The 27,099-nt window shown below is 40.6% G+C and overlaps 1 protein-coding gene across 1 annotated transcript in view; it reads right to left on the reverse strand.

Moving 5' to 3' along the window:
- LOC126253121 (cytochrome P450 4C1-like) overlaps positions 1-27,099 on the reverse strand; it is a 139,300-nt gene that overhangs the window by 38,395 nt on the left and 73,806 nt on the right. The window contains exons 3-4 of the mRNA XM_049954246.1: positions 25,946-26,147; positions 9,565-9,792 (exon numbers count right to left, since the gene is read on the reverse strand). Coding sequence (XP_049810203.1) covers positions 9,565-9,792; positions 25,946-26,147 — 430 coding nt within the window. The remainder of the gene's footprint in view (positions 1-9,564; positions 9,793-25,945; positions 26,148-27,099) is intronic.

Below are 27,099 nucleotides of genomic sequence, written 5' to 3' on the forward strand. Positions count from 1 at the left end.
TGAAATGCTTCACCCTCTCAGAGACCGCTGTGGATGGATTCACTACGTACCCTGCAGCCCAGCTAAATATGGGATAACAAGGTTTGCACTATGTTATGCAAAAACATTTTATTGCAGTAATCTGGAGGTTTAATACAGAGTGCAACCACAAGGGCTATATTGGGTTTCTAATAACTCTGAGAATATAGTGAAGAGCCTTGTGGTGCTTATAATTAACTCTACCATGCACTTCATAACTGACAATTGTTACACAAGGTACCTCCTTTCTCAATACTTGCTGTAGACGAAAATCATTTGCATCAGTACGATGAGGAAGAAAAGACATGAAAATCCTCCAGAAATTCTCCCCCACAAGACAGGAGAAACTGGATGTGCAGTGTTAGGATTTCAGCATGATAAGTTCATACGTTTCTTGTAAAAACCGTGCTGTCATACTTTGGTCTAGTATGCATAACACGACGACACATGATGAACAAACACACAAACCTGAAACCATAGCTGACTACAATGTGACAAAACGTGGAGTTAACGTTGTATATAAAATGTGTGCCTGTTTATCAGTTTCAAGAAATGCAAGGTGATGGGGATTGGCTACCTAGCTGCTGGTAGACCTTTCTGGATGCAAAGTCGTGGTCCAAGAACTCTTCTGTTCCTGACGTTTCGTCCAGGTCTGATTTAGACATCCTCAGAGACGCTCCTCCACTGAGTCTTGCCGACTGGACTCAGCAGAAGAGCACCGCTGAGGATGTCCAGCACAGATCTGGACGAAACGTCAGGAACAGAAGAGTTTCTGGGACCGCGACCCCACATCCCAGAAGGTCTACCAGCAGCTATGTCACCTTGTCCTGAAAGCCTTCTTTCTATGATTGTCTATATTTTTTCATTTTTTAACATTGCTGGAATTAATTCACAAATATTGTTTTCCTTCATAAAGCGAGAAATAACTTTGCGAAGACGTATTTATCTCAAGAGGTCTTATGTGTCTAGAGCTCAACCCAAATCATGTTGGTCCTTCTGTAATTTTTTAAAAGGGATAAATTCCGAAACGAAGTTTTTAACCCTTCTGGCACTCTCTGATTGTTGGTTGTTGGTAACTGGCATTTCGCTTCGTTCCATTGTAAAGGAAAATTTCAAATGTTTTCACGTAATAAATCTAGATGTTTTCTATCACAAGTGATGTTGAATCCGGGGCTTGCCTCTTCAATGAATTCCTGCCGCCATCATTGGTAGACTATTTCACAAATCATCATCGAGCAGAGTTATGCTAAGTATTATGCTTCTGCTTCTTCTTCTTCTTCCTGGGACTGGCATCTCATTTGAAATCCTGCGAACCATAGATGAAGGGCAACAGTCGTATTCCAGATTTCCATAAAGAATTCGACATGGTGCCACACTGCTGACTGTTAACGAAGGTACAAGCGTGCGGATGAGGTTCCCCTGCATGTGTGTGACACGAAGACTTCTTAAGTAACAGAACCCACTATATTATCTTCTGAAGTGTGATAGGATCGCTTCTATTTTCTGTATACATAAATGATCTAGCGGACTGGGTAGGCAGCATTCTGCGGCTGTCTGCTGATGATGCTGTGCTTTATGGGAAGGTATCGTCGTTGTTGACTCTAGCAGGATACAAGGCGACATAATACGGAGACGAAATGTCGACTTCGGGTTATTGGAAGAATTTTAGGAAACAGTGGTTCATCTGTAAACGAGACCGCAAATAGGGCATTAATGCAACTCATTCTTGAGAATTGCTCGAATGTTTGGGATCCGCATCAGGTTGGATTAAAGAAAGACATTGAAGCAGTTCAGAGGTGGGCTGCTAGATTTATTACCGTTAGGTTCAAACAACTCGCATTTACTACGGAGATGTTTCGGGAACTCAGATGGGAATACCTGGATGGAAGGCGACTAGCGACGTTCTTTATGAAGAGACCTGATGAGAAAATTTGGAGAAACGACATTTGAGGCTCACTGCATAACGATGCTACTGCCACCAACATGAATTTCGCGTAAGGACCAGAAGATGAATTCAGACGGATTAGAGCTCATTCGGAGGTATATAGACAGTAGTTTTTCCCTTGCTCTGTTTGCGAATGAATGAGAAAGGAAATGACTAGTAGTGGTACAAAGTACCATACATAACGCACCACACAGTGGCTTGTGGAGTATGTATGTAAATGTAGATATACCAAAAAATTATGCTCTTAAGGGGCAAACCTTTGTAGGATCTTATTACCAAAATCTCCTGACAAGGTTTTAGGTGGCCGTCAAGACAAGCTGACCCAGGAAGCTGTCCAGCGGCGTGTTTTACTCCACGACGTCACCTCGGCTGATTCCAGATGGGAGAAAGAGACACATGATCCCTTTTTAGGCTACCAAAGTTTGCCTCAAACTATTATTCTACTGAAATGTGCGATTTTACCTCCGTGTGGATGTAGCTAGGTAACTGGGCTTTGCACGTTTCTGTTTAGAAAGGATGGCGCGATAGAGTCATATGGTAGAGCCCTATACGTCTGCTTTCGTACCCTGCTGCTAAACTGGGTGCAAATAATAACACATACCTGTAATCCCGCAGTCAAATAGTCGAAGCATTGCCTAGAATTGCGAATTAAAAAAAAATAGTCAAACATATTAAATTAAAGATGAATGAATAATTAATAAAAGTGTATTAATCCAATGTCGGAAATTTGTGTTGAGGACACCAGAGAATTATTCCGAATAATGTTTATTCAAGTAATTAATCTTAAAGAAATGGAAAGCGGTGCTACAACTACAAATCACAAAACAGTTAGAAATATATTCTTATTAAAATGCAATAAATTGCGTTAAGTGCATTATAAGAACGGTAGCTGAATCCCTGACATTAACAGTCATCCAAGACAAATAAAAAACTAAGTCCATATCGTGATGACAATGAACTAAATATTCGCCAGCTCAAATAATTCAGAGCGGAGCATGACAGTTTATATAATACAACACTTGAAATACAACGAGTAGAGAGTCATACTATATCTAATTATAATTCTGTAATGCTGGCGGAAATAGTATAAGTTCTGAATTTGAGCAGATTCAAATTTTGCAGGAGTTAAAGTCCCTTCGAAAGTGAAAATATAATTGCAATGGATCACCTAGAGTGCAACACTCAAAAAATGGCTATCTTCATTAACTTGAGTAGTGTTCCACCAAATGTCTAACTCTCAGTGGTAGAAAGCCATCCATACCAGAAATACAGAGTTCTTGTGTTAGGAAGACATGAGTTGACTCAACTCGACCACTTTATCCTGCTAAAATAATAACTTATAACAATATGTAAAAAAAAGGAAATGTTATAAACATTCTGTCACACTCAGATCACTTACAGTAAGTGCAGACAATAGAATGTTCATCAACAAATAATCCGAAATTCTTGCACAAGTTCAACGACATTAGGATATTGTTAGATATTGGTTAAACAATTACTTGGACCTGCTTGCCTGAAGAATCTTCTGACACTCTTTTCAGTGTTCTATAAAAACAATAGCAATCGCCGTTGTATAGGTTTATTTCTAGAAATAAACCTATACAACGGTGATTAGTACTGTTTTTATTGAACATTGAACAACTTTAGTCCCATACTCCACCACAAGATGGAGTTATATTCACTTTTGTCAGTGGTGGTGGTGTCAGCTATTACATGCCACTGGCCACATTTACAGTGGTTTTTGATAGCCACTGTGATCAACATTTAAATACAGTTATTGGCAGAAATATTAAAATATTCATTAAATAACTATGCAATACAGCAAGATGTGGAATAATCATGCTGCATTCAGTTGCTGTGCTATTGTGGAGAATATGATGTTCTGACAGATATTTCCACAGTGAAAACGATATAAAAACATATAAAATCAATAAAGAAAATAGATACATATGTTTAACTTTCAGCTGTGATAGCTACAAGGCTATGCTACCTTCCAAGATGTTTTATGTTGACATGCCATGAAGTTTTTAACAGTTGTTAATTTCAAGGTTATTTGTGAAGATATTCTGTCAGTGTAAATCATTAATTTTTCCAGCTTCTGAGATTCTGAAAATATTGTGGTTTCATTGGATATGCCTCAATTTTATGAGATCCCAAATGTGTTCAGATTTGCCTTACTCAGGAACTGTTATTTATTATTGAAATTCTAGGAATTGTCTTCTGCACTCCATCCTTGCAAGCAACCAACGTCTATGTTCTCTCTGCTCTGGGAGTATCCATGTCCAGTCATGTGCTGACTGTCTTTGTACCTGATTCCCAAAGGAGTACCCAAGTGGCCTCCTAGCCCTGCTGACTCGTAACCAGCCAAGCAAGAAAATTCACCTCTCTTCAGTACCATTTCTAGACGACCAAATAGTTCGCCTAAAAAGTGTAGTGCTACACATGGCACTCAGTGACTTATTCCTCCATTGTCGGATGAAGAAACCATTGCATCGCAGGCCTTTCCCGAATGATCATGATGTAATAATAGAGGTGGAATGTTTCCTGGACAGCAAAACGCAGCCTTCCACAATCAACATATCTGCCAAAGCATCAATCACTGGAAAACGCGTTGCATTGGAGGATGGTTAAGCAGAGAAGAATTAATACCACATTTTATGATCGCAATTTGAATTTTTCGATATTATTATTATTATTATTATGGTTATTGCTCGCAGTTTCTTTTCAATAATAAATGATATGTATTACAATTTTCAATTAAGGAAACGCTCCAGGCGTTTCAAAATTATTCTGTAACGTGCACAAACAGACAAATATATAGAGGGTGACTCATGTAAGACATAACACACCTTTTATTTCGTGAACTGGTACACATATCGAAACGCGGCTTTCAGCAAATGTTAGAGTTTCGAGGGGCAGGTATTTTTTGTTTGATTAATGTAGTTTAGTGCTGGTATCAACGGAGATATTGAAGCAAGTAGGTTTTCTTAAATGGAACCATATACATTTTATAACTGCATTCGATAGTCATTGAGAAGACAATTACAGTGGTATAGCGTTTTTAATGTTGGCGTAAAAAATTCGAGGTATGTCCTAGAATTTGAGAGCACGGAATCGGCATTACCTGGTAAACACCGACAGGCAGAGCTCTCGTAATATGCTGCGTCAGATTGTCTACACATTTGCCTGTTGACTTGTCTGCACTGCAGACCGCTCATTTCTGATTTAACATTCGTTGCACGCAGACGTGTACACGAATGAGGAGAAATTGGATATACTACTTGTATATGGTGAACGTAAAAGAAATTCCGTAGAAATAGTACGGCGGTATAGGGCTATCTATCTGGATCGCCAATGTCCGACGCACCAGGCAACTGCACGAGTTATTAAGACGCTGGTGCGGACAGGCAGCTTGAACGTCAAAAAGAGGACAAGAAAGAAACTGCATCTGACAGAAAACACGAAGAAGCGGTTCTGGCTACGACGCTAATGAATCTGCACAGTGGTACGAGACATATTGCCAAGGAATGTGGAATCAGCCAGACGAGTGTCATTCGCACCCGCATCGAGAGAATTTCCGTCCCTATCATCTGTCATTACATCAGGCACCCGACGGCCGTAAATTCGAACGCTGTACAAAATTTTGTCGGTTTGCCGTTCATCAAGTGAGAGACGACCCTATGTTTTTCCAACGTGAACTCTTTACCAATGAAGCAATGTTTACGAACAAGCCAATGTAAGTTTGCATAATATACACTAACGGGCAGCCGATAATCGACACTGGCTTCGTCTGGAGCAACATCAACGGACGTGGAACGTAAACGTATGGTCTGGCATCATAGGAAATTACATTGTGGGATCTTAATTCACCTCAGGCGTTCAAAATGGATATTCATACGCACCCTTTCTGACGAACATTCTGCCGGTTCTTCTAGAGGAGGCACCACTAGATATTCGACAGTGTACGTGGCTGCAACACGGTGGCTATCCAACTCACTCGCCCCAAACGCAAGTACTGAACAAGAAATTTCCTGGACGTCGGGTAGGACGAAATTCTGTTGTCATATGACCTGAGAGATCCCCCGATGTGAATCCTCTTGATTTATTTCTTTGGGCAGCACCCAGTCGTGCAGCCTATCACGAAACCACAACTTCGCCAGCCGATATGTGTCGTCGAATCGCCAGACCACGCCTACCATATCATCTACCGTAATTACATCTGTTCACCGTTCTTTCGAATAGCGATTGCCAAAGAGGTTTACAGTCCGTGTTCAACAGTTAGAACACATGCTTAAATACAGGACAAAGTTTTGGAAGACAAAATTTATGTTATATGATTTGAGTGGTTACCAAATCATTGTTAGTAAACTGTTTATTTCATTTACGTGTGTACAAAATTGCATACGGGGTAACAATTATTGAACTACATGAAAAAAACGTAAATTACTTAAAAACTACGGCATGTACACACTTAATTGAACATGTAAACGTCACTGAAGATATTCGGCTTTAGGTTATGACATGTTCGATATGCCTTCCATCACTGGCGCTGATGTGGCGCAGACGAATAGCGAAATTCTGTATGACCCGTTAAAATTTCGGAACATTGATGCAGTCGATGACCTCCTGAATGGCCGTTTTCAGCTCAGCAACAGTGTGGGGGTTAATGCTGTACACCTTGTTTTTAGCATAGCCCCACAAAAAGGAGTCGCATGTGTTCAGATCCTGAGAATATGGCAGCCAATTGAGGCCCATGCCAGTGGTCTCTGGGCACCCCAGAGCCATAATGCGGTGCCCGAAGTGCTCGTCCAGAACATCAAACACTCTCCTGCTTCGATGGGGTCGAGCTCTGTCTTGCATGAACATCTTGTCGAAATCAGGATCACTTTGAATAATGGGGATGAAATCATCTTCCAAAACTTTCAGGTGCCTTTCGGTAGTCACCGCGCTATCAAGGAATATCGCACCGATTATTCCGTGACTGGACATTGCACATTACACTGTCAGCTGTTGAGGGTGAAGAGACTTCTCCATCGCGAAATGCGGATTCTCAGCCCCCAAATGTGCCAATTTTGGTTATTCACGAACCCACCCAAATGAAAGTGGGCTTCGTCGCTAAACCAAAACATAATGCTCATACTAATTCCCGTCACGCTCCGAGGTCAATGGAGCAGTTTGAACCTCCTAACGAAAATCGCTCAGAAGTTATGACGATTTTATTCCATACAGTTCAATAATTGTCACCCCGTAAGTCGAAAGTGTTATTCCACGCAGCTGGTAACATTGTCATTACGCGCTTACGTTCAACAAGAAACGACGTTTCGTTAAAAGGAATATTCATTTTGCGGTGTACAGGATTTCACCAAAGTATTTTCAACAAAATGTTTAGTTCAACGAATGTATCCCATATGATATAAATCAGAGAAGAGTAGGTAGAGACATTTGTCCGACAGCATGTATTTTGCTTCTAACAAGGGAACCTCCTCATCGCACCCCCCTCAGATTTAGTTATAAATTGACACAGTGGATAGGCCTTGAAAAACTGAACACAGATCAATCGAGAAAATAGGAAGAAGTTGTGTGGTACTATGAAAAAATAAGCAAAATATACAAACTGTGTAGTCCATGTGCAAGATATGCAACATAAAGGAGAATATTAGCTGATGAGCGCCATGGTCTCGTGGTTAGAGTGAGCAACTGCGGAAACGAAAGGTCCGTGGTTCGAGTCCTCCCTCGAGTGAAAATTTTACTTTCTTTATTTTCGCAAAGTTACGATCTGTCCGTTCATTCATTGACGTCTCTGTTCATTGTAATAAGTTTAGTGTCTGTGTTTTGCGACCGCACCGCAAAACCGTGAGATTAGTAGACGAAAGGACGTTCCTCTCCAATAGGAACCGAAAACATTTGATCGCAAGGTCATAGGTCAACCGATTCCTCCACAGGAAAACACGTCTGATATATTCTTTACGACGCTGGTGACGGCATGTGCGTCACATGACAGGAATATGTTGTCGATCCATCTAACTTGCACACTTGGCGAATGGGTAAAAAGATTCTACTACCTTGCCCGATTTAGGTTTTCTTGTGGATGTGATAATCACTCCAAAAAAAGTGATGAAAACATAAGAGTTTGTCACATAAACTGCATCAAATGAATGCAACAGTTTCAGAGTCGGACAGTTTTCCCTGTGCTCTGTCAAAACATATGTTGTTTACGTTTTCAAATGTTTCCGTGCGTAGACCGTCAAATTCTGTATATGTCCAAGCAAATCTGAACATGTCCTGGAATTTTGGAGAGCGAAGTTGATTATGTGTGAGTGCCTGAACTTTGATAATTATCTGAAAATAAAAAATTAAAATTTTCACCCAAGAGAAGATTTGAACCAAGGACCTGCCGTTCCACAGCTGCTCACGCTAACCACGGGACCACGGCGCTCGTAAGCCAACACTCTCCTTGATGTTGCCTACCTTGCGCATGGACTACTCAGTTTGTATATTTTGCTTATTTTTTTCATAGTTCCATACAACTTCTTCCTGTTTTCTCGATTGATCTGCGTTCAGTTTTTCAAGGCCTATCCCTGTGCCAACTTATAACTAAATCTGAGGGGGGTGCGATGGGGAGGTTCCCTTGTAAGGAGCACACAGCCACGTACAGGAAAAAATAGGTGAAATCACCTTTCTAACATTTCGATATTTAATATAGTTGTTACTTTTTCTAGGATATAAGACCTCTTTTTTTTTAAGAATGAACAGTTGTTTTCTTCGTTTCAGATCAAATAAATGTGGGAGGATACACAAATGTGAAAGAATTTTCCTAAGCTCTTTGTGATGCGCTAGAGACTAGTCTATGTCAAATTTCCATATACAGCAGCCTTAGGTGAACCTGCATCTAGGTCGTAAGTTGGTGCAAGGGGAAATACAGCTTCAATCTCTGAGCACAGGCCTCCCTTACGGTATACAACTACGCAGCAGATCCGAGATAACTGCTCGGCAGTGTTTGCAACGCTAATGCCGTTTGTCGCCGCCGTACTATCACATTCTAGGACAGTCCTCGGATTTGTTAACGACAACATCAGCATTAACAAACGTTATATTACTGTAATAGTCTTCTCAAGACCTATCGATTGCGGTTATAAAAAGTATATGGTTGCATTTAGAAAAACCTTCCTGCTTCTATGACTCCGTTGATGTTCAAATATTCAAATGTGTGTCAAATCTTATTGGACTTAACTGCTAAGATTATCAGTCCCTAAGCTTACACACTACTTAACCTAAATTATTCTAAGGACAAACACACACACCTATGCCCGAGGGAGGACTCAAAGCTCCGACGGGACCAGCCGCGCAGTCCATGACTGCAGCGCCTAAGACCGCTCGGCTAATCCCGGGCGGCACTCCGTTGATAACAGCGCTAAAAACATCAATCACACACACACACACACACACACACACACACACACAAACAAACAAAAGTGCCCCTCGACGCTCTAACATTAAAAAAAACAACGTTTCGATATGTGTCACCGTTCACGAAATGAAAGGTGTGTTACGTCTTGCGTGACTCACCCTGTGTATACACACACACACGCTTATTTATTTACCTGAATTAACTCCAGCCCACTGATGAAAACATCAACGGCAACAGCTTGTTTTTTTCTATCAGGTTCCAGTTCATCAAAACTGATGCCATACATAGAAAGTGTGAGAAAGTGAAAAGACGTGTGCAGAAGCATCTTGCTTATATCTACTTCATTACCATTTGCCTCTGCTAGTTGTGAACACAGGAACTGTGCACCTTTGTTGAATGCCTCTGTGTAACCATGCAAAACCTGCAACATAATTGTTTTAGCTTTATTAAATAGCAAATGTGTTATTTATCTTATTATTCTATTTTAATGATTTTATTTTTTAGTCAAATGATGTAAACATCTGATACCTGACATGCTCATAAAATCTTAATGTCTATGGTAACCTTAAGATTTCATCTTCACTATCGCATTCCAGAAACGTGTGGCTTAGATACATAATCTTATAGTTCCTGCAGATGGTTACCAATATCAGTTTTTTCATTAGTACATTTCTCATTATAAGCTATTAGTTAACACCTACAAATATGATTAATGTGGACTGTGATTCCGTTGGTCATCTAAATAGGTCATTTGTCTGTTCAGAGAATACATTTTACTTCTTCCACCTATAGCCCGATTTATCTTCATTTCTATGCTACCCCAATACTTATTTTCGTAAAGTTGAAACGCGACAAGCTATTTTCCGAGCCTTTTTCATTCTATATGAAGATGATTATGGAATGAGAGAAAGATAATGGTGAATATTACGAAGCATGTTCAGAAAGTAAGTGTACTGTTCTTTTATATTTCTTCAGAAAAAGTGTATTTGAAAAAATTACAGGGTATCGTTAATACAACTGTCGACAATTTTTCGTATAACTGTCATCCCATTCAATGCATGTGATGAGTCGTGGCACAATCTTCTTCATGCCCTCCTCGAAGAACTCTCACACCAGCTCCTTCTCCCTCTTCAGAACCTCTCTCTGCACCTGTTCGTCCGTTAAAAATGTAACTGCATTTATATGTGCCTTCAGGGAAGTGAAAAGATGAGAATCTAAAGGCGCCAAGTCAGGAGACCAATTGAGTCCAAGAATACATCGGTGTTTGAGGTCACTGTGTTTGAGGTCAGATATTTTCATGCAACAAGCACACTCCTCTCATCAGTGTTTCCCTCTTTTGATTTCGAATTCCCTTTGAGCTTTCTAAGGGTCTCACAATATCTTTGTGCATCGTTTGTCAGGCCCTGAGGCAGAAAATCAACCAAAATGTTGACATTTCGGTCACAAGTAACTGAGGGGAATTGGTGTGACGTCATTGTGACGACAGTCTTTTTGTCATAGGTATGTAATGAGCTACTTTCACTTCATCTCAGTAACAATAGAGCTCAGACTCATTCCAGTTCAAGTCGCTCAACAAACTAGCAGCCGCTAATGACCTGATTTTCCTTGTTCTGCTCTGTCACCTGTTCTGACACCCGTTATCCCGGAATTTCTGTGTCTCGTATCAGAGCATTCTGAAGAAATGTGAAAACGTCGCAGAAATTTCATCTACTGTCAGTCGGTGGTTTTTACGAACAGTTCCTTGATTTTTTCCCACTAACTCACCATTTAAAATGCAAGGTCTTTCTCGCCTCTGTTCGTCAAGAACATTTGTTCTCTCTCCACTAAACTTCCCACACCAATTAAACACACTAGTTCTGTTCACAACATCTTTGCTATAAACTGTTTTGATTCGTGAAAAAATTTCGGTAGGTGTTATTTCTTCGACGAGCAGGAAGCGGATCACAGCATGTGGCTCGCATCTGGCGGGATTTCTTACTGACATTTTTCACGCAAATGGACAATAGACTGTTAGTTTACCTACCACCACTGGGCAGGGGATTGCTCTCTATTAATAATTGTAGCCAACCATCGGGAAACAAAAAAACCTCAGTCCGTTATCGTCACCGTACACCTAATTTCTGAACAAGCCTCGTTCACCAGGCAGTGTTTATTAATGTACATCGAATCCCAGGGACTCTACTACGCTCTTTCCATTTTCATTTCTTTTCATTGTAACTTGGTGGTGAAACAGCCTATTTTCTGGATGACTTTTGGGAGTGTAGGCAGGCACAGTGCCTTGGAATTGGGACAGGGTGGACAGATCACGACGAAGAAAGAGCGGCTCTGCCTAGCAGTAGAACTGTTGCTGTGTCACTACAAAAACAGCCTGAGAGCGCAGCTTTCCTGTTTCGAAAAAAAGCTTTTGTAGATAATCATCGTTCAATTTCCCACAGAAACACAGAATGCTGTAATAATGGGCCTGGTCTTGAGTACGGCTTTCTAATTTCATAGGGGCTTTAATGTGAGTGTAGTGTTGGGCGTGAAACCATGCCAATGGTAAATTGGTCAGTGGCGTCACAGAGACAGACCTGAAGCAACAGTTTTTAGAAGTGGGAAAGCGATTTGTGATATAGTTGGATTGGTGTCATTATAAATTTTCTTGTGAGATTCTGTGTGCTGGAGGAATCCATGCCATTGGGCCGTTAAGTATGAACTTTTCGCTATTGGCGGACAGATAAAGTTCGGCGGAAAAACGCTAGGAAATAGCGAGACGGTGGTGAGAGTTCGCAGCGGATGGTGTTCTGAGGGTGTGGTCAGAATGCTGAAGTCCAAGTCTGGAGAGGTGTCTTAGCGGACGACTGGGCTTCGGAGTTGCAGCTGCAGCACTGTGTCCATGTAGCATTTTTCAGCAGTGGGTTTCACAAAGTAGTAATAAAATTCTCATTCGTTTCTCGTAATCAACTCTTGCTACAAAACTGCAAATTAAAAAACATGCGTATTTTGTGTATTGGTTCAGTTCGTCCCAACTTTCCATCTTTGCCATTTCACTTTTCTGATAGTCGAATAAAAATTAATCAGTTCTAATTAGACACTGGTAAATCAAATTGTTCAAATGGCTCTAAGCACTCTGGGACTTAACCTCTGAGATTATCAGTCCCCTACATTTAGAACTACGTAAACCTAACTAACCTAAGGACATCACACACATCCATGCTCGAGGCAGGATTCAAGCCTGCGACCGTAGCAGCCACGTGATTCCGGACTGAGGCGCATAGAACCGCTCGACCACAGCGGCCGGCACATTGGTACACGCTGGGCCATATCATATACATTTGATCTTCCAGCGAAACTGACGTCACGCAACAATTCGGCTGAATTTTTCTGATGGAATGTTCGGTACTTCAGTGCACACTCTTAAACCTAGATAGTACATCAGCCCTGAACAATTTTCAATTGTCCGTAACGCTGTTGCCATAAGTATTTCTGATGCTCTCTTCGACAATCATTTTTCTGTCCATAACAGCATCTCGGTAACAGTGATCACTATGTATAAATAGAAAACTGTCCAGCAGTGAACGGAAAGCTTGTGCATGTAGCTTTTATTAGTTCACATACGATATAACTGTTATCAGAAGTAGCACTCTCCTGATGGCAGCCATTTGGCGTTGAACACATTGCTCATCATGCAGCTGGTACTTACCTCTCTTAATAGTGCCTGAAACTAAGGGGCTGTTATGCATACCCTAGTCGATGATACCCTCACTGCAATCAATCGCCGGCCGCGGTGGTCTCGCGGTTCTAGGCGCGCAGTCCGGAACCGTGCGACTGCTACGGTCGCAGGTTCGAATCCTGCCTCGGGCATGGATGTGTGTGATGTCCTTAGGTTAGTTAGGTTTAAGTAGTTCTAAGTTCTAGGGGACTGATGACCACAGCAGTTGAGTCCCATAGTGCTCAGAGCCATTTGAACCATTTTTGCAATCAATCACTCTGAAATTGTTGCGCAGTTGTTCAGGTTCAAATTTGTTTTCTATCTGCATCGGTTATTTGGTATATTCTCGTGAATAATATATTGATATAGTGCAAATGATTACAGTGAGAATAATCGAGGATGCACGTCGACATGGACTGAGAACAAAATTCGCAAAGAGGAAAAATATCGGCAAAGTGCTTGTTTACTTTGACCTCTGTGGCTGAATGGGAAAGTGTCTATGTTACAACACATAGTAGTAACAAAATGAAAGATTACCTATATTCCACTAAGGATGCTGTTGATAAACTTAATACACCACTAGACTATGAGAATGTAGACTGATCTACTTCGGCGTTCGGAGGCACCTATTTGGTGCAAGTAGAGCAGAGCGTTAAGGGTGCTTACCAATTGGTTAGCATAAACAATCAATCTAGAGACGTCTAAACAATTTACATATCATAGCATCAATGAGCAACAGGCAGAGAGATAGGGGACCATAACACATACGCAACCACACAGCATCGAGAGAAGGGGGTTCGGCGCAGCAAGGCTTGCCTAACGTGGACGTCAAATTGCACTGCTCAGTACGGCTCTCTGCAACAACGATCAATGAGCAAGTTATGCGGAGCGTCGGAAATGGTTCATATGTGTGGAGCTCTGTGTGGACAGTATTTCTCGTTTCCCAGTTTTACTGACGTGCTCATGCGCACACACTGAAATATTGCTGTTCACCTACGGACACCCTGATCCAATCTGCGCCATTTTGCGCTGCTCTACGCCGATGTGTGCTGCTCTGCGCTGTGCATTAGTGTGCAGAGCGGTGCTGCACAGGGCAGCGCCATGCAGCATGGGTGTTCCATTGTCGATGGGGCTTTAGAATATAATGGCACCTCTTTCCCCGAGCATTGCTGTTACAACTACATAAGGGATACGTTATCCACCTTGGATTCTAGCAACGCACTCCTGAGTTAAATCGATGTATACTATCTCACACACTGGAAGATTTCTCTGCAATTCGTCGCAGTAACAGGTTCTATGCGACTGCCATTCCTAGAACTCCTTAACGAATCTGTCTTCCTTTCAACTTGATCTCAAAGGATTTACATCTTTTTTTTTTTTGCTTCTTATTTTTGCACATAACGTTTTGAAGGTGTGCAATTGCACCATCAGTCTTGTAACCGTATATTGGAGGGTACTGGTGTTGCACTACCTCCATCCATATTTAATACAGCTGATTTTCATTAAATAAAATGTAAATTTTGTCCAATGCTTTCTGAGTTTCCTAATGAGTGTCAAATAATGATAATTTACTGTTCACAGTAACGTCATTTCCGAACACTCTGACAGCGTCGCTGACCTAATAAGTGTATTGAAAACATATGTGATTCTTTAACGCTTCTTTGGATGATATGAGAGTCCTTTCGTTTCTAATGAAATTATCAGTTGTGAAGACGAAAATATAAGTAGTTCTTTAACGCCTCCTTGGATCTTATGATGGTGCTTTCGATTCTAATGGACGTTATCCGTTGTGAAGACCTTGCTCATTATGAGTGAAATGTTTTTCCCTCTTTCGCACTCCATACATAATCTTTGATGCTTCAGACTAATTTTTGTTATATCCTGTAGTGTAATATGTTAACTATATTTTGTCTTATGTTACGACATGAGTCTCTTGTCAATAAGTTTATTTTTACGAGTGAGTACTAAAAAGTAATGCCCCAGAATGTGAAATCACTTAAAGCTTTTCAAATAATACAGAAATTATTATCATTCTACATCTTTATTCTTCATGTCTACGTTTTTACAGCCCTCTGTCACTAGAGCGCTCCGAATTCTTGCGTGCAATATAGCCTTGTGTAACCTAACTATGTAAATGTGTGACAAACAGTGCGCTGTAATCGAATTTCGAATTAGAAATCTTCCCCCACACATGGAGCACAATATCCGTCAGCATAAAAGTGCCAGATCACACAAGAGCACTGCGACATGTGCAGTAATCCGACGCCCTGTGTAACGTAGCAAGTTATTACAGAGATAACATTCGATGCAGTAAGGCACGCAGCCATATAGCAAGGTGGCTTCAGGATGGCTACGTTTCTTCTTCGCTCTGACTCACAGCGCCGCTGACGCTACTAGCCGTGAGAACGGTCTCAAGTAACATTTAGTCAGTACGCAAATTCATACTCCCTACGATTCTAAATGAATCATAATAATCATCATCCGATTTTGTTCAAACTTGGTACAAAATCTTTTGTTAATAAGGAAGGGATCCTGTCAAAATTTTGTAGTTTTATCTATAATAGTTCCGTAGATTGAGAAAATTATTTAAATATCCTACAACTGACACTTATGTTTCAAAACACAATTAGGAACAGTAACCAAAAGTCTTTTATTATCATTTGAAGTCATAACAAAGCTCACAGTATATACACTCACTTAACTGGAATTATCTGTTCAAAACTTTAATTACTGTAAGTTATACAGTATAAAAATCATTCAAAATTATTGTTTGCTTATTATTTTTTTTTTTTTGGTGTGGATACATGGGAATGAATGAGGGAGTGTATGTGGAAGATACGTTAAAACTTGTCATTTTATGTAAAAACTTATAAAATTGAACCGTGGGAAAATTGTATTGGAACAACTATGCTGATGACGTATGTCGATGTGTACTTGCATTTGTAAGAGAGCAGCCAGAATAAAAGTCAGTAGCGGAATAAGTTTATATATTAATTTAAAGAATATTTCACATTTCGTTCTATTTTATTAAACAATATATTAGAAACTGAAATTGTAATGATGTAAATGACTGCCTGATTAATGGTTGGCTAAGGCAAGTTTTGCCGCGATAATGATCTGGAAGGACCATTCTGATTGGTCATTCAGATCAACAGCTAATCAGAACTAAGCGGTTCCAGAGCAAGAATAGTTAGATAGGCAGAGAGGAGAGGACCATCGAGAAAGTCGCTCGCTAGCCTGCTTCCGAGTAACACCATGTTAGATGTCTCCGTGAAAATAATATGTAAAATGAAAAACTAGTGAGTTCGTTGCGTTTAAAACGTGTCGTGACTAAGGCGGTTTAAGTTGCGATGTTTCGGAACTAATTAGTTGAAGTTTTATAAGCGTGTGATCTTTTGCTCGTAGAGACACTTTCGCGTGGCATGTTCCGTGTTCTTGATGGAGTACTTTGGCGAGCACTTCTAACATAGAAGACCACTGAAACGACTGAATGTTCAACTAGCTAATAGTCGTGGGTCAGTGACTGTTGGAGCGCAGGATTAATCGGGTCGGACTTGCAGAAATTCTGGCTGCTTTTTCATGTGAAAATATGTTGTATAGACTGTGAACTTGGAATGATAGAGAATTTGCCTTGTTAAATACGGTCTTGATAGCTATTTCATGTGCTTCCTTATAAATAAAAAGACGTTAATAGAATTTTCAAATGCTTACTGCAATAAACTGCATTCTTCTACCGCCCGAAATTTGTGAAAATGAACATACAGTTATAATTGGAAGGAAAAACAGCATTGGTCGTATTTTTTTTGTTTTATTATCCACAAAATCGATTTTCGGTCACTTAGTGACCATCCTCAGTGCTGTAATATACAATTAAAATTGGTAGGCACTGGTATCAACAAGTGCCTATCAATTTTAATTGTATATTACAGCACTGAGGATGGTCACTAAGTGACCTAAAATCGATTTTGCGGAGAATAAAACAAAAAAATACGACCAATACTGTTTCTCCTTCCAATTATATCCATTATCTGGTCGTGGTGCACAGAACACTCCATGGAGTCGCCGAACATACAGTTACTGATTTGCAGCTTGAGTTACGCGGCCTCTGTGTGGTAGGTATTAGGTAATGGTTTCATCGACGCTACTTTACTCTACCTAGTGTGCAACTACTACTACAGAGTGAAGGAACGTCGGAAGGAAGAAATATAAAGATAGGTGAACTGTTCGATAAAAGTGACTGAGAGCGAATAAGGAGGCGAAAGAACGACAGAATGACCCTGCCACGCCGCGCGTGGGTTCAATCATTGATTACCTCCATCCAAATGCACGGATATATTGAATGTATTAAGCAATCTTTGACATTCCTTCGTAAAGGAGAGAGTCATCTTTTTTAAGCATGATATTGTTTTTAAAATTGCTTCTATACTGCGATGTACTACTTAGATTTATCTTATCCTTTATAAATTCTAAGTACACGTCCACGTCCTTTTAATTTTCCCATTTTTCTGAGATACATCATGATGATTGTTGTTTAACTACTTCTGTACCAAGTAACCTAGATATCGGGTGACGTGTTCCATATAGACGAACAACGTATTACTGTGGTTAAAATTGTGTAATATAAGATTTGTTATTGTTCCTTAACGCCGATCTTTTTATAATACTGTGTGTGCATAGCACTGCTTTTTCTAAAATAAAAAAAAATGTGTATTTTGCCCAGCCACTATGACAAGAAAATTGAAATTAACTACTGGCATTCAAAAATAAATTACAATGACACAGATTACGAAATAATATTGACATCCTTCGTTTAATATTTCCTTTTAATTTCTTGCCTACATTTAAGGTACTGTAAGCTTAGTTCATCATAAATATTTTTATCCTACAAAATTTATCTGTGTTATGCACTTCTATTGTACATAAAACTTCCATGTTTCTCCGATTCAGATTGTACTTTAATGTAAATAAAAATGGTCCTTAATAACATATTATCAGTTACATGGATTTGTGTATCATGTTTTATGCTGTATACAAGATGATAATGCAGTCAACCCCCACAGTAGTAGATGGTGTCGTTATGTTTACACCACTTCTCTGTCAGCCGCCAGCTGTTGGTGAACATGAACACTTGTAATCGGCGCAATACAGTTACGTTTATGCTTGCACATAGTAGTTTTACATTTGACATACCTGCTTGTAGTGATCTTCATAATAGTTGGACGTGTATATTCAATATGAAACGAACTGCAAAGCTGTTGGGCAATATGCTATGATATTTTAAAGCATAAGATATGTTATAATTACAAAGGTGGGCTTAAAAGACAATTCATCGAATTATGATATCATGATCGCAAAATATTTTTTCTGTCAATTTGTGTTCATCCTCTTGCAGATCCGATGATGACATCATAGCTCTGTCGAGAATGGTCATCCAGTGAAATTCCGTTTGGCAATCTTGGCTTGTCAATTTTTCTTCAGTTATAAAGTGTTTGCAGCACAGCGAGTTGCAGAAACCAATATAGTTGGACATTATTTTTCTATTGGCAAGTTAATGAACTCCCACACGATTTAAATAGTTAAGCGCTGCTACAGAAACAGTTAAAAGGTTTGGGAGGGTGGGGGGGGGGGGGTGCGCGAACTCGCGAACTTGCGAACTCTTCATCAGTTGGCAGCTGGGTGGGTGCGGCCTGGTAAAGTGTTGTTCTCTGCTATCGGAGCCACAAGATCGTCGCGGTACTGAAGGACTTGCTGATCCTCTGTTTGAAATTTCCAGCTGGCTGCGCGGTGTATGGAAGGCTATGTGGGGACCAAAACCAAGGAATCCCTACATAAATGGATTTTAGTTCTTTTAATATCTCGGGAAGGAAAGGGTGATGCCTGTTTACTAGTAACTTTCAGTGGCGCCCTTAGCACGTTGGTTTAAAAGCGAGAAGTGAATTTTGTAATTCGAGTGCATTTCTTGAGAAGGAGTTGTCTGTGTTATTGGAAATTGCCATAAAGCAAAAGCGCTTTAAGGCTCAGCTATGAAATTTGAGATCTATTATTCGATATTTGAAGTTTTAAGATAAATTTCAGTGTGTGTTCATCTTAAATAGTGCAGTTTATCTTTTCAAATTTGTTTTAGTTAAGTACTTTTAAACACTGAACAAGGTAGTTTCCTCTTTTTTTCAATTTTTGAGTTAGTTGATGGAATAAAAGTTATAAAGGCCACTAGGTCGTTAGTCTTATTTAAGCAACAGATTTTCTGTACAATTTTTGTAAATCTTATCTTATTTCTATTTTAGGCCTCTTGCTGTTTTTAGGTTCTCCCAATGTTACCTGCCTGAGAGGCGGCCACTAGTATTGGAACAACCCTCGTACCTTTCCAAAGTAATATTATCCAACAAGGCGGCGATGACGTCATCCAAAATGGCGGCCGTGACGTTGATAAGACGGCTGATTTTGGCGGGAAGTTTGAATTTTGGGGGGAAAGTACCACGCCTCCCTCCCCCAGAAAAATGGCGGGAAGTTCAAATTCCAACATGATAATGCGTCACACCACATTTATCTCTACTAAACAAAGAAAATGGCGGGAAAAAACTTATCTTTATTATTTAACCAACTTCAAGCTGGTGTGTTCTCCAATGGGTCTGGACCCCAACTGGCTTACTTCATATCGATGCCGAAAGAGGACGCCATCGTGACGTCGGGTGATGACGCAAGTAGCGTTATTCAAGATGGCCGTGCCCAGTCAGGCATAAATGGTAACACACCATGAATTTGAACTTAGACAGAAGGGACAGGTATTGTTGTTTTGAAACGGCTATTAATGTACCGAACGTCTCTCCGAACCATTTTACTTATTCGTTTATTTCATATAATATCTAACAAAGTGTCATCTTGAACTGCAGTGCGGCCCCTCCCGCCGGAGTTTCGATTCCTCCCTAGGTGTGTGTGTGTTGTCCTTAGCGTTAAGTTAGTTTCAATTAGTTTCAGCAGTGTATAAGTCTGGGGACCGATGACCTCAGTAGTTTGGTCTCTTAGGAATTCACTCACACACACTTCAACTGCAGTAAGCACAAAAACTCATCATTTGGTTCTTCAACTTCATTGTTACATTAAAAAAGACTTTATTCGTTGTATTACATGTACGTGATTAAAGTGTAACTGATTTCACGCGTACTAGCGAAGATTTTATTATATTCTGCGATTAGTTCTTCACGTTCATCAGCACTGGATGCAAACAATACAAAGACAACAGCAAACCAAACATGGTTCACTCATATTCCATTAACGCACTTTCCTCCCACTGATTCACAATTTTTGTAAATATTTTCTACTGCCGGTGAGTAAGTTTTGGGTATATGAAATATTTTTGTCTGCCTCCTTTTTCAGTTATTAATTTCGAACTATACTTATGAAAACGAATGTATGATGCGACATTGTATTAATGTTCTAGCCCGCCGCTGTGGCCGAGCGGTTCTAGGCGCTGTGTGTGATGTCCTTAGGTTAGTTAGGTTTAAGCGGTTCTAAGTCTAGGACACTGATGACCTCAGATGTTAAGTCCCATAGTGCTTAGAGCCGTTTGAACCATGTTTAATATCCTGAAGAACGTCGAATCAGTGTCTCAGTTCTCAGGGGGTTAGTGAAAATTTGCCAGAATCGTTATCCAGGTCAGTGGATTTCAAACAGACTACTTCGTTCAATAATTTCATTGAAAACTACCGGTATTTTGCTGTATCCACTTCCGAAGTCAGTTTATTTTCTTGCCTGATCAAAATGTTCAGTTTTTTATTTGGCTGGAGATAATTTTAGTGAATATCTGGTACATTACCGAGACTAGGCTGACAACAAATTTTTCAAAGGAAGTTCCGCACTGGCTGTACGAATGATTTTTATTAAATCTGCGACCGGTTTCGCACAACTTATCGGTGCATCCTCAGGCAATATACGCTATTTACACCATAGTAACGTTGAACGTTGCCCTGTAGCCACTCCCCACCATTCACGTCCAATATATCGTCTTCTGGTGAAAACGGTAGATAAAATTTAAAAATGTTTTTCAATTTTTTTTATGATGGGAGCGGTAATGACCGTGCAAGTTGAGAGGAGCCACGCGGCAGCGGACACGGCCTCAATGTTACTATGTTATAAACAGCGTATATTGCCTGAGGATGCACCGATAAGTGGTGCGAAACCGGTCGCAGATTTAATAAAAATCTTTCATACAGCCAGTGCGGAATTTTCTTTGAAAAAATGTCGAAGTTTGCTGTGGTTTCCCGCCTTACAAAACAACATGTGACAGCCATTTACTTTAAAGCGACTTCTCTGTTCTCCCTTCTTGTAAAGTAGGATTTATTAGCCTTCACTACTGTTCAAAATGAGGTGAAATGAATACCTCCAACATATCTCCTGTAAATAATTTTGCAAATTTATTTCGTGATACGTGGCCTTTATCTTTAAGTATATCTATTGAAACGTCGTCATTTCGAAGGACATTTGGTTTCTTCAGACATGAAACGACTTTATACACTCCAATTGTCATTTCATTTCGAATGTCAGTATTTTCGCTATTCACACTGTTTCTTTTGTACCAAAAAATTTACGATTTTTTGTACATTTTTCTATTTGCTGTTAATTACAGAACCGTCTACTTTCTTAACTGATGAAATGTGATGCTGTTAGTCTTTTCTTTATAATCTTGCTTTTTCAGTTATTTCACTTTCCAAACATTATTCGTATTTTGCCACTATTCTGTCTATATAGACTAGTATACGGTATTCACATACGTACGTCATGTAGGTATCTCTTCAAGGAGCTAGGCATTTTAACTGCACCGTCGCAAAACACATTTTCGGTAATGTGCTTCGTCATAATTTGAGAAGAACATATATACAACACTAGAGGGAAACATGACCTTTATTACACACCGTTGAGACCCTCAGTGGCTCAAGAGGAGTTCAATATGCAGCAGTAAACATTTTTATCATTTTCCCAGTAACGTAAAATGTCTGACAGGTAGCCAAGCAAGTTTTAAATCTAATTTAAAGTCATTTTTCCTGGACAACTTCTCCCACTCCATTCAAGAATTTCTACTTGTAAACTGGTGGCCAGAAAAAAAAACCACTTGTCTTTAAGTGTAACTACATGAGCAGGAATAAAATAATAACGTGTTCATTAGTGTTACAACTAATCATGTATACATTATCTGTAAAATTACTCGTTCCACATCATATCATCAAAAGAATCATTCAAATGGTCTATTGAACATGTAACGAACTCATTAAATAACTAAAAGCTAGAATATTTCCTACATGGTTTTGAAATGTAGCATACTGTACCAAATTCCTATTATCTTTTGCTTCGCCTGCACTTTAATGACTACACCATCTGAGATTTACGCTGATGTGACAATGTACTCAGGTGATTCACATGAAAAAGTTTCCGACATGATTATCGCAGCGCAACGGGATTTACCAGACTTGAACGCGTATCGGTAGTTGGAGCTAGACGTATGGGACGTTCTAATTAGAAATCGTTAGAGCATTCAATATTTCGAGACTCACAGTGTCAAGACTGTGCCGAGAATACCAAACTTCAGCCGTTATCTCTCACCACGTACAACACAGTGGCCGACGGCGTTTGTGTAGAGATGTCAGTGCTAACAGACAAGTAACACCGCGTGAAAAAGCTGCAGAAATGAATCTGGGACGTACGACGAATGTATGCTTTAGCACAATGAGAGGAAATATGGCGTTGATGGGCTACGGCAACAGACGATCGACGCTAGTGCCATTGCTAACAGCACGACATCGCCTGTAGCGCCTCTCCTGGGATAGTGAGTAAACTGGTTGGACCCTAGAAGCTGAAAAACCGTAGCCTGGTCATATAAGTCCAGATTTAAGTTTCTAAGAGCTGACTGTAGGGTTGGATTGTGTTGCACACCCCAAGATGCCATGGACCCAAGTTGTCACATACCACAGAGTGGCAGGTGGTGGTCCGTAATGGCGTGGGCTGCGTTTATATCAAATGGACAGGGTCCTCTGGTCCAACTGAGCCGATCATTGACTGCTTGGAGACCATTTACAGCCATCCCAGAACGTCATGTTCCTAAAAAACGATGTCGTGTCATCAGACCAGAATTGTTCGCTGTTTTTTTTTTGAAAATAATTCTTGGTAATTCGAACGAATGCTTTGACAACCCAGATCGCTCGACATGAATCCCATCGAAAATATATGGGTCATCATGGAGTGGTTAGTTCGTCCACAAAATCGTACACCGGCCGCACTTTCGTAATTATGGATGCATGTAGAGGCAGCGTTCATTATTTCTGCAGAGGACTTCCAACGAGTTGTTGAGTTCATGCCACGTCGCACTACTGCACTACACAGGGCAAAAGGAGGCCCCACACTTTCTGGCACCTCGTTGTATATTGTTCCTCTTTCTGCGTATTTGCACCATATTTTCATGCTCGTGTAAGTACAATTGTGAAATAATTGTCCTTGTTGTATGTCTCTGCAAAATATTCTATTCCTAAACTGCTCAAAATGTAACTCTATTTTATTCGCTGTATTTCCACATTCTTAAATAAATTGTGACTATAATTCTGCTTACCTAATAAGTTTCCTTTTGTCTAGTTTTCTAATCCTTATTATTCTGGCATTTAGATATGTTCTCGACAAAATACACTACTGGCCATTAAAACTGCTACACAATGAAGATGACGTGCTACAGACGCGAAATTTAACCGACAGGAAGAAGATGCTGTGATATGCAAATGATTAGCTTTTCAGAACATTCACACAAGGGTGGCGCCGCTGGCGACACCTACAACGTGATGACATCAGGAAAGTTTCCAACCGACTTCTCATACACAAACAGCAGGAGATCGGCGTTGCCTGGCGAAACGTTGTTGTGATACCTCGTGTAAGGAGGAGAAATGCGTACCATCACGTTTCCGACTTTGATCAAGGTCGGATTGTATCCTATCGCAATTGCGGTTTATCGTATCGCGACATTGCTGCTCGCGTTGGTCGAGATCCAATGATTGTTAGCAGAATATGGAATCGATGGGTTCAGGAGGGTAATACGGAACGCCGTGCTGGATCCCAACGGCCTCGTATCCCTAGCAGTCGAGATGACAGGCATCATATCCGCAAGGCTGTAACGGATCGTGCAGCCACGTCTCGATCCCAGAGTCAACAGATGGGGACGTTTGCAAGACAACAACCATCTGCACGAACAGTTCGACAACGTTTGAAGCAGCATGGACTATCAGCTAGGAGACCATGGCTGTGGTTACCCTTGACGCTGCATCACAGGCAGGAGCGTCTGCGATGGTGTACTCAACGATGAACCTGGGTGCACGAATGGCAAAACGTCATTTTTTCGGATGAATCCAGGTTCTGTTTACAGCATCATGATGGTCGCATCCGTGTTTGGCGACATCGCGGTGAACGCACATTGGAAGCGTGTATTCGTCATCTCCATATTGACGTATCACCCGCCTTCATGGCATGGTGTGCCATTGGTTACACGCCTCGGTCACCTCTTGTTCGCATTGACGGCACTTTGAACAGAGTACGTTACATTTCAGATGTGTTACGACCCGTGGCTCTATCCTTAATTCGATCCTTGCGAAACCCTATATTTCAGCAGGATAATGCACGACCGCATGTTGCAGGTCCTGTACGGGTCTTTCTGGATACAGAAAATGCTCGACTGCTGCCCTGGTCAGCATATTCTCCAGATCTCTCACCAACTGAAAACGTCTGGTCAATGGAGGCCGAGCAACTGGCTCCTCACAATACGCCAGTCACTACTCTTGATGAACTGTGGTATCGTGTTGAAGCTGCATGGGCAGATGCATCTGTACACGCCATCCAAGCTCTGTTTGACCCAATGCTCAGGCGTATCAAGGCCGTTATTACGGCCAGGGCTGGTTGTTCTGGGTACTGATTTCTCATGATCTATGCACTCAAATTGCGTGAAAATGTAATCACATGTCAGTTCTAGTATAATATATCTGTCCAATGAATACCCATTTATCATCTGCATTTCTTCCTGGTGTAGCAATTTTAATGGCCAGAAGTGTAATTACCGTTTTCGAGAATCCATTGACAGTACAAACACTGTTTGAAACCAGCGCTATCCGACTCAGCGTAGTGAGATTTGGAAACAATACGCAGGACACTTCGTTGTCTGACTTCGCTTTCTCTTACAGCAACACTAACAAGACCTGCTGCACCCATTGTTACGCGGTAACAATTCGACTACTCCCGGCAGACTTGTTGTTATGCTCCGTAATGGCGTAATGGCACTCTATCACTAATGTCTTCATTTGTAAATTTTTTACATGTAAAAGATAAGGTAAAGGGTAAGAAACATCTAAGAAAAAACTAAGTAAATATGTTACGAAGCACATGCCTTAACGAAAGGTGAGTCATACTGTACAACAAACTAGTTCCCTGTAGGTTATCGTCTGACCGCTATTCCCCGAAATCCTCCTCCGAATTGCAGCAGAATTTTTTTTAAGTGTACTCTAGTTAGGTGACTCATATTTTCGTTAACATTGATATATATTTCAAGGACAAATCGATGTTCCCTTTTTAGTGCTACTGTTTGTCATAATTTTTGTAACTTCAACGATTCAATTACGTTAATTTGAAATAAAAAAGAATAACTTCAGTAACAGTAATAATGTAACATGTCACATTTTCTTTATTAGTTCAAATATGCATAGATTATTACTCCTACATTATCTGCTCCTTTATATATATATATATATATATATATATATATATATATATATATATATATATATATATATATATATATGTGTATGATCTACAATACAACGGAGCTTTTCACTGAAGACGAAAGTGTTATGGATGATGTACATACCTCTGCATGGAATGTAGGTTCTATTAGCTTTCTGTGTGTTTTCCAGAGTTCACCTTTATTAACGATGAGCCCATATCCTGATAAGGGAATGAGGGCACGTGTGGTGTAGTCGTCACGTTCCCGCATCTTGCAGCCCACCAGCAGTCTCTTTGCATCGTCGGGTTGCGTTGCTATCAAGATCAGTTTAGGCCCTATATAGAACCTGCACAGCAATTGCCATAGGAGCTGTACACATCAATGAGGAAACAAAGAAACGACTATGCTTGTGCACTGGTTTGCAGAAGATAAAGACGAAAGTAACTTTCGTATTGTGTATCAATGCCAGGTACCTGGATCATACATAGAAAGAACTGTTACAGCATAGTACACAAAGCAGTTGAAAGAAACACGCAATGATACAATAAATACAGTGAAGTCACCGCGATAGATGCTGATGTGCTGGACATTATATAAAGCGGGACAAGGTTCTTAAAACGGCGTGTGGTCAGGGCGGACCACAGCGTGCACTCATGATGGCCAGAAGGTTGATAAGGAATTCTTGTGATAGGGCGTTCCGTTCGTCCGTCCGTGTGGTTGATAACTGCTAGATTGTCATTTGTGCACATGGACGTTCTGTAATACGTCTCTCCAACTCATCCGGCACGTGTTCGATGGGATTTAAGTCTGAGTAACAAGCAGTCCAATACATTCGCCGAACATCCTCTTCATCCAAGAGCTTCTCCAGCGGCGTTGCTCGATGCGGCCGTGCATTGGCATCTGGAACAACGAAGAACTGCTTTGCAGTCAAACTCTATACCAGTCATGGGACCGACTTGGGAGCAAGTTTCAGGGAATGTGTTGCCATCCTTGGTGATCATGCTCCATGTTAAGAACCATGTGCAGCCTTTTGTAATATCCAGCAGACCGTAATGAATCGCTGTGCCTTCAGTGGGATTATTGTCATTGAACATATGTGTAATTTCTGTTCGTCTCATGGCGTGATCCTTCCAGATACTTTCTGTATTGTACATTAATGTGGCCACGTGTCCCAAGACTGAATAACCACCTTCTGCAGTGCAGACGCGTAAAATGAGAGTGAGGTTCTGGAAGGTGTCGACATAGACATGAATCCATGCCGTTTCTAGTGACGTGGCTTGCAGCAGGAGGTTTCTCAG

This window comes from Schistocerca nitens, chromosome 4 (genome assembly GCF_023898315.1).
Source record: "Schistocerca nitens isolate TAMUIC-IGC-003100 chromosome 4, iqSchNite1.1, whole genome shotgun sequence".
In the NCBI taxonomy this organism is placed as follows: domain Eukaryota; kingdom Metazoa; phylum Arthropoda; class Insecta; order Orthoptera; family Acrididae; genus Schistocerca; species Schistocerca nitens.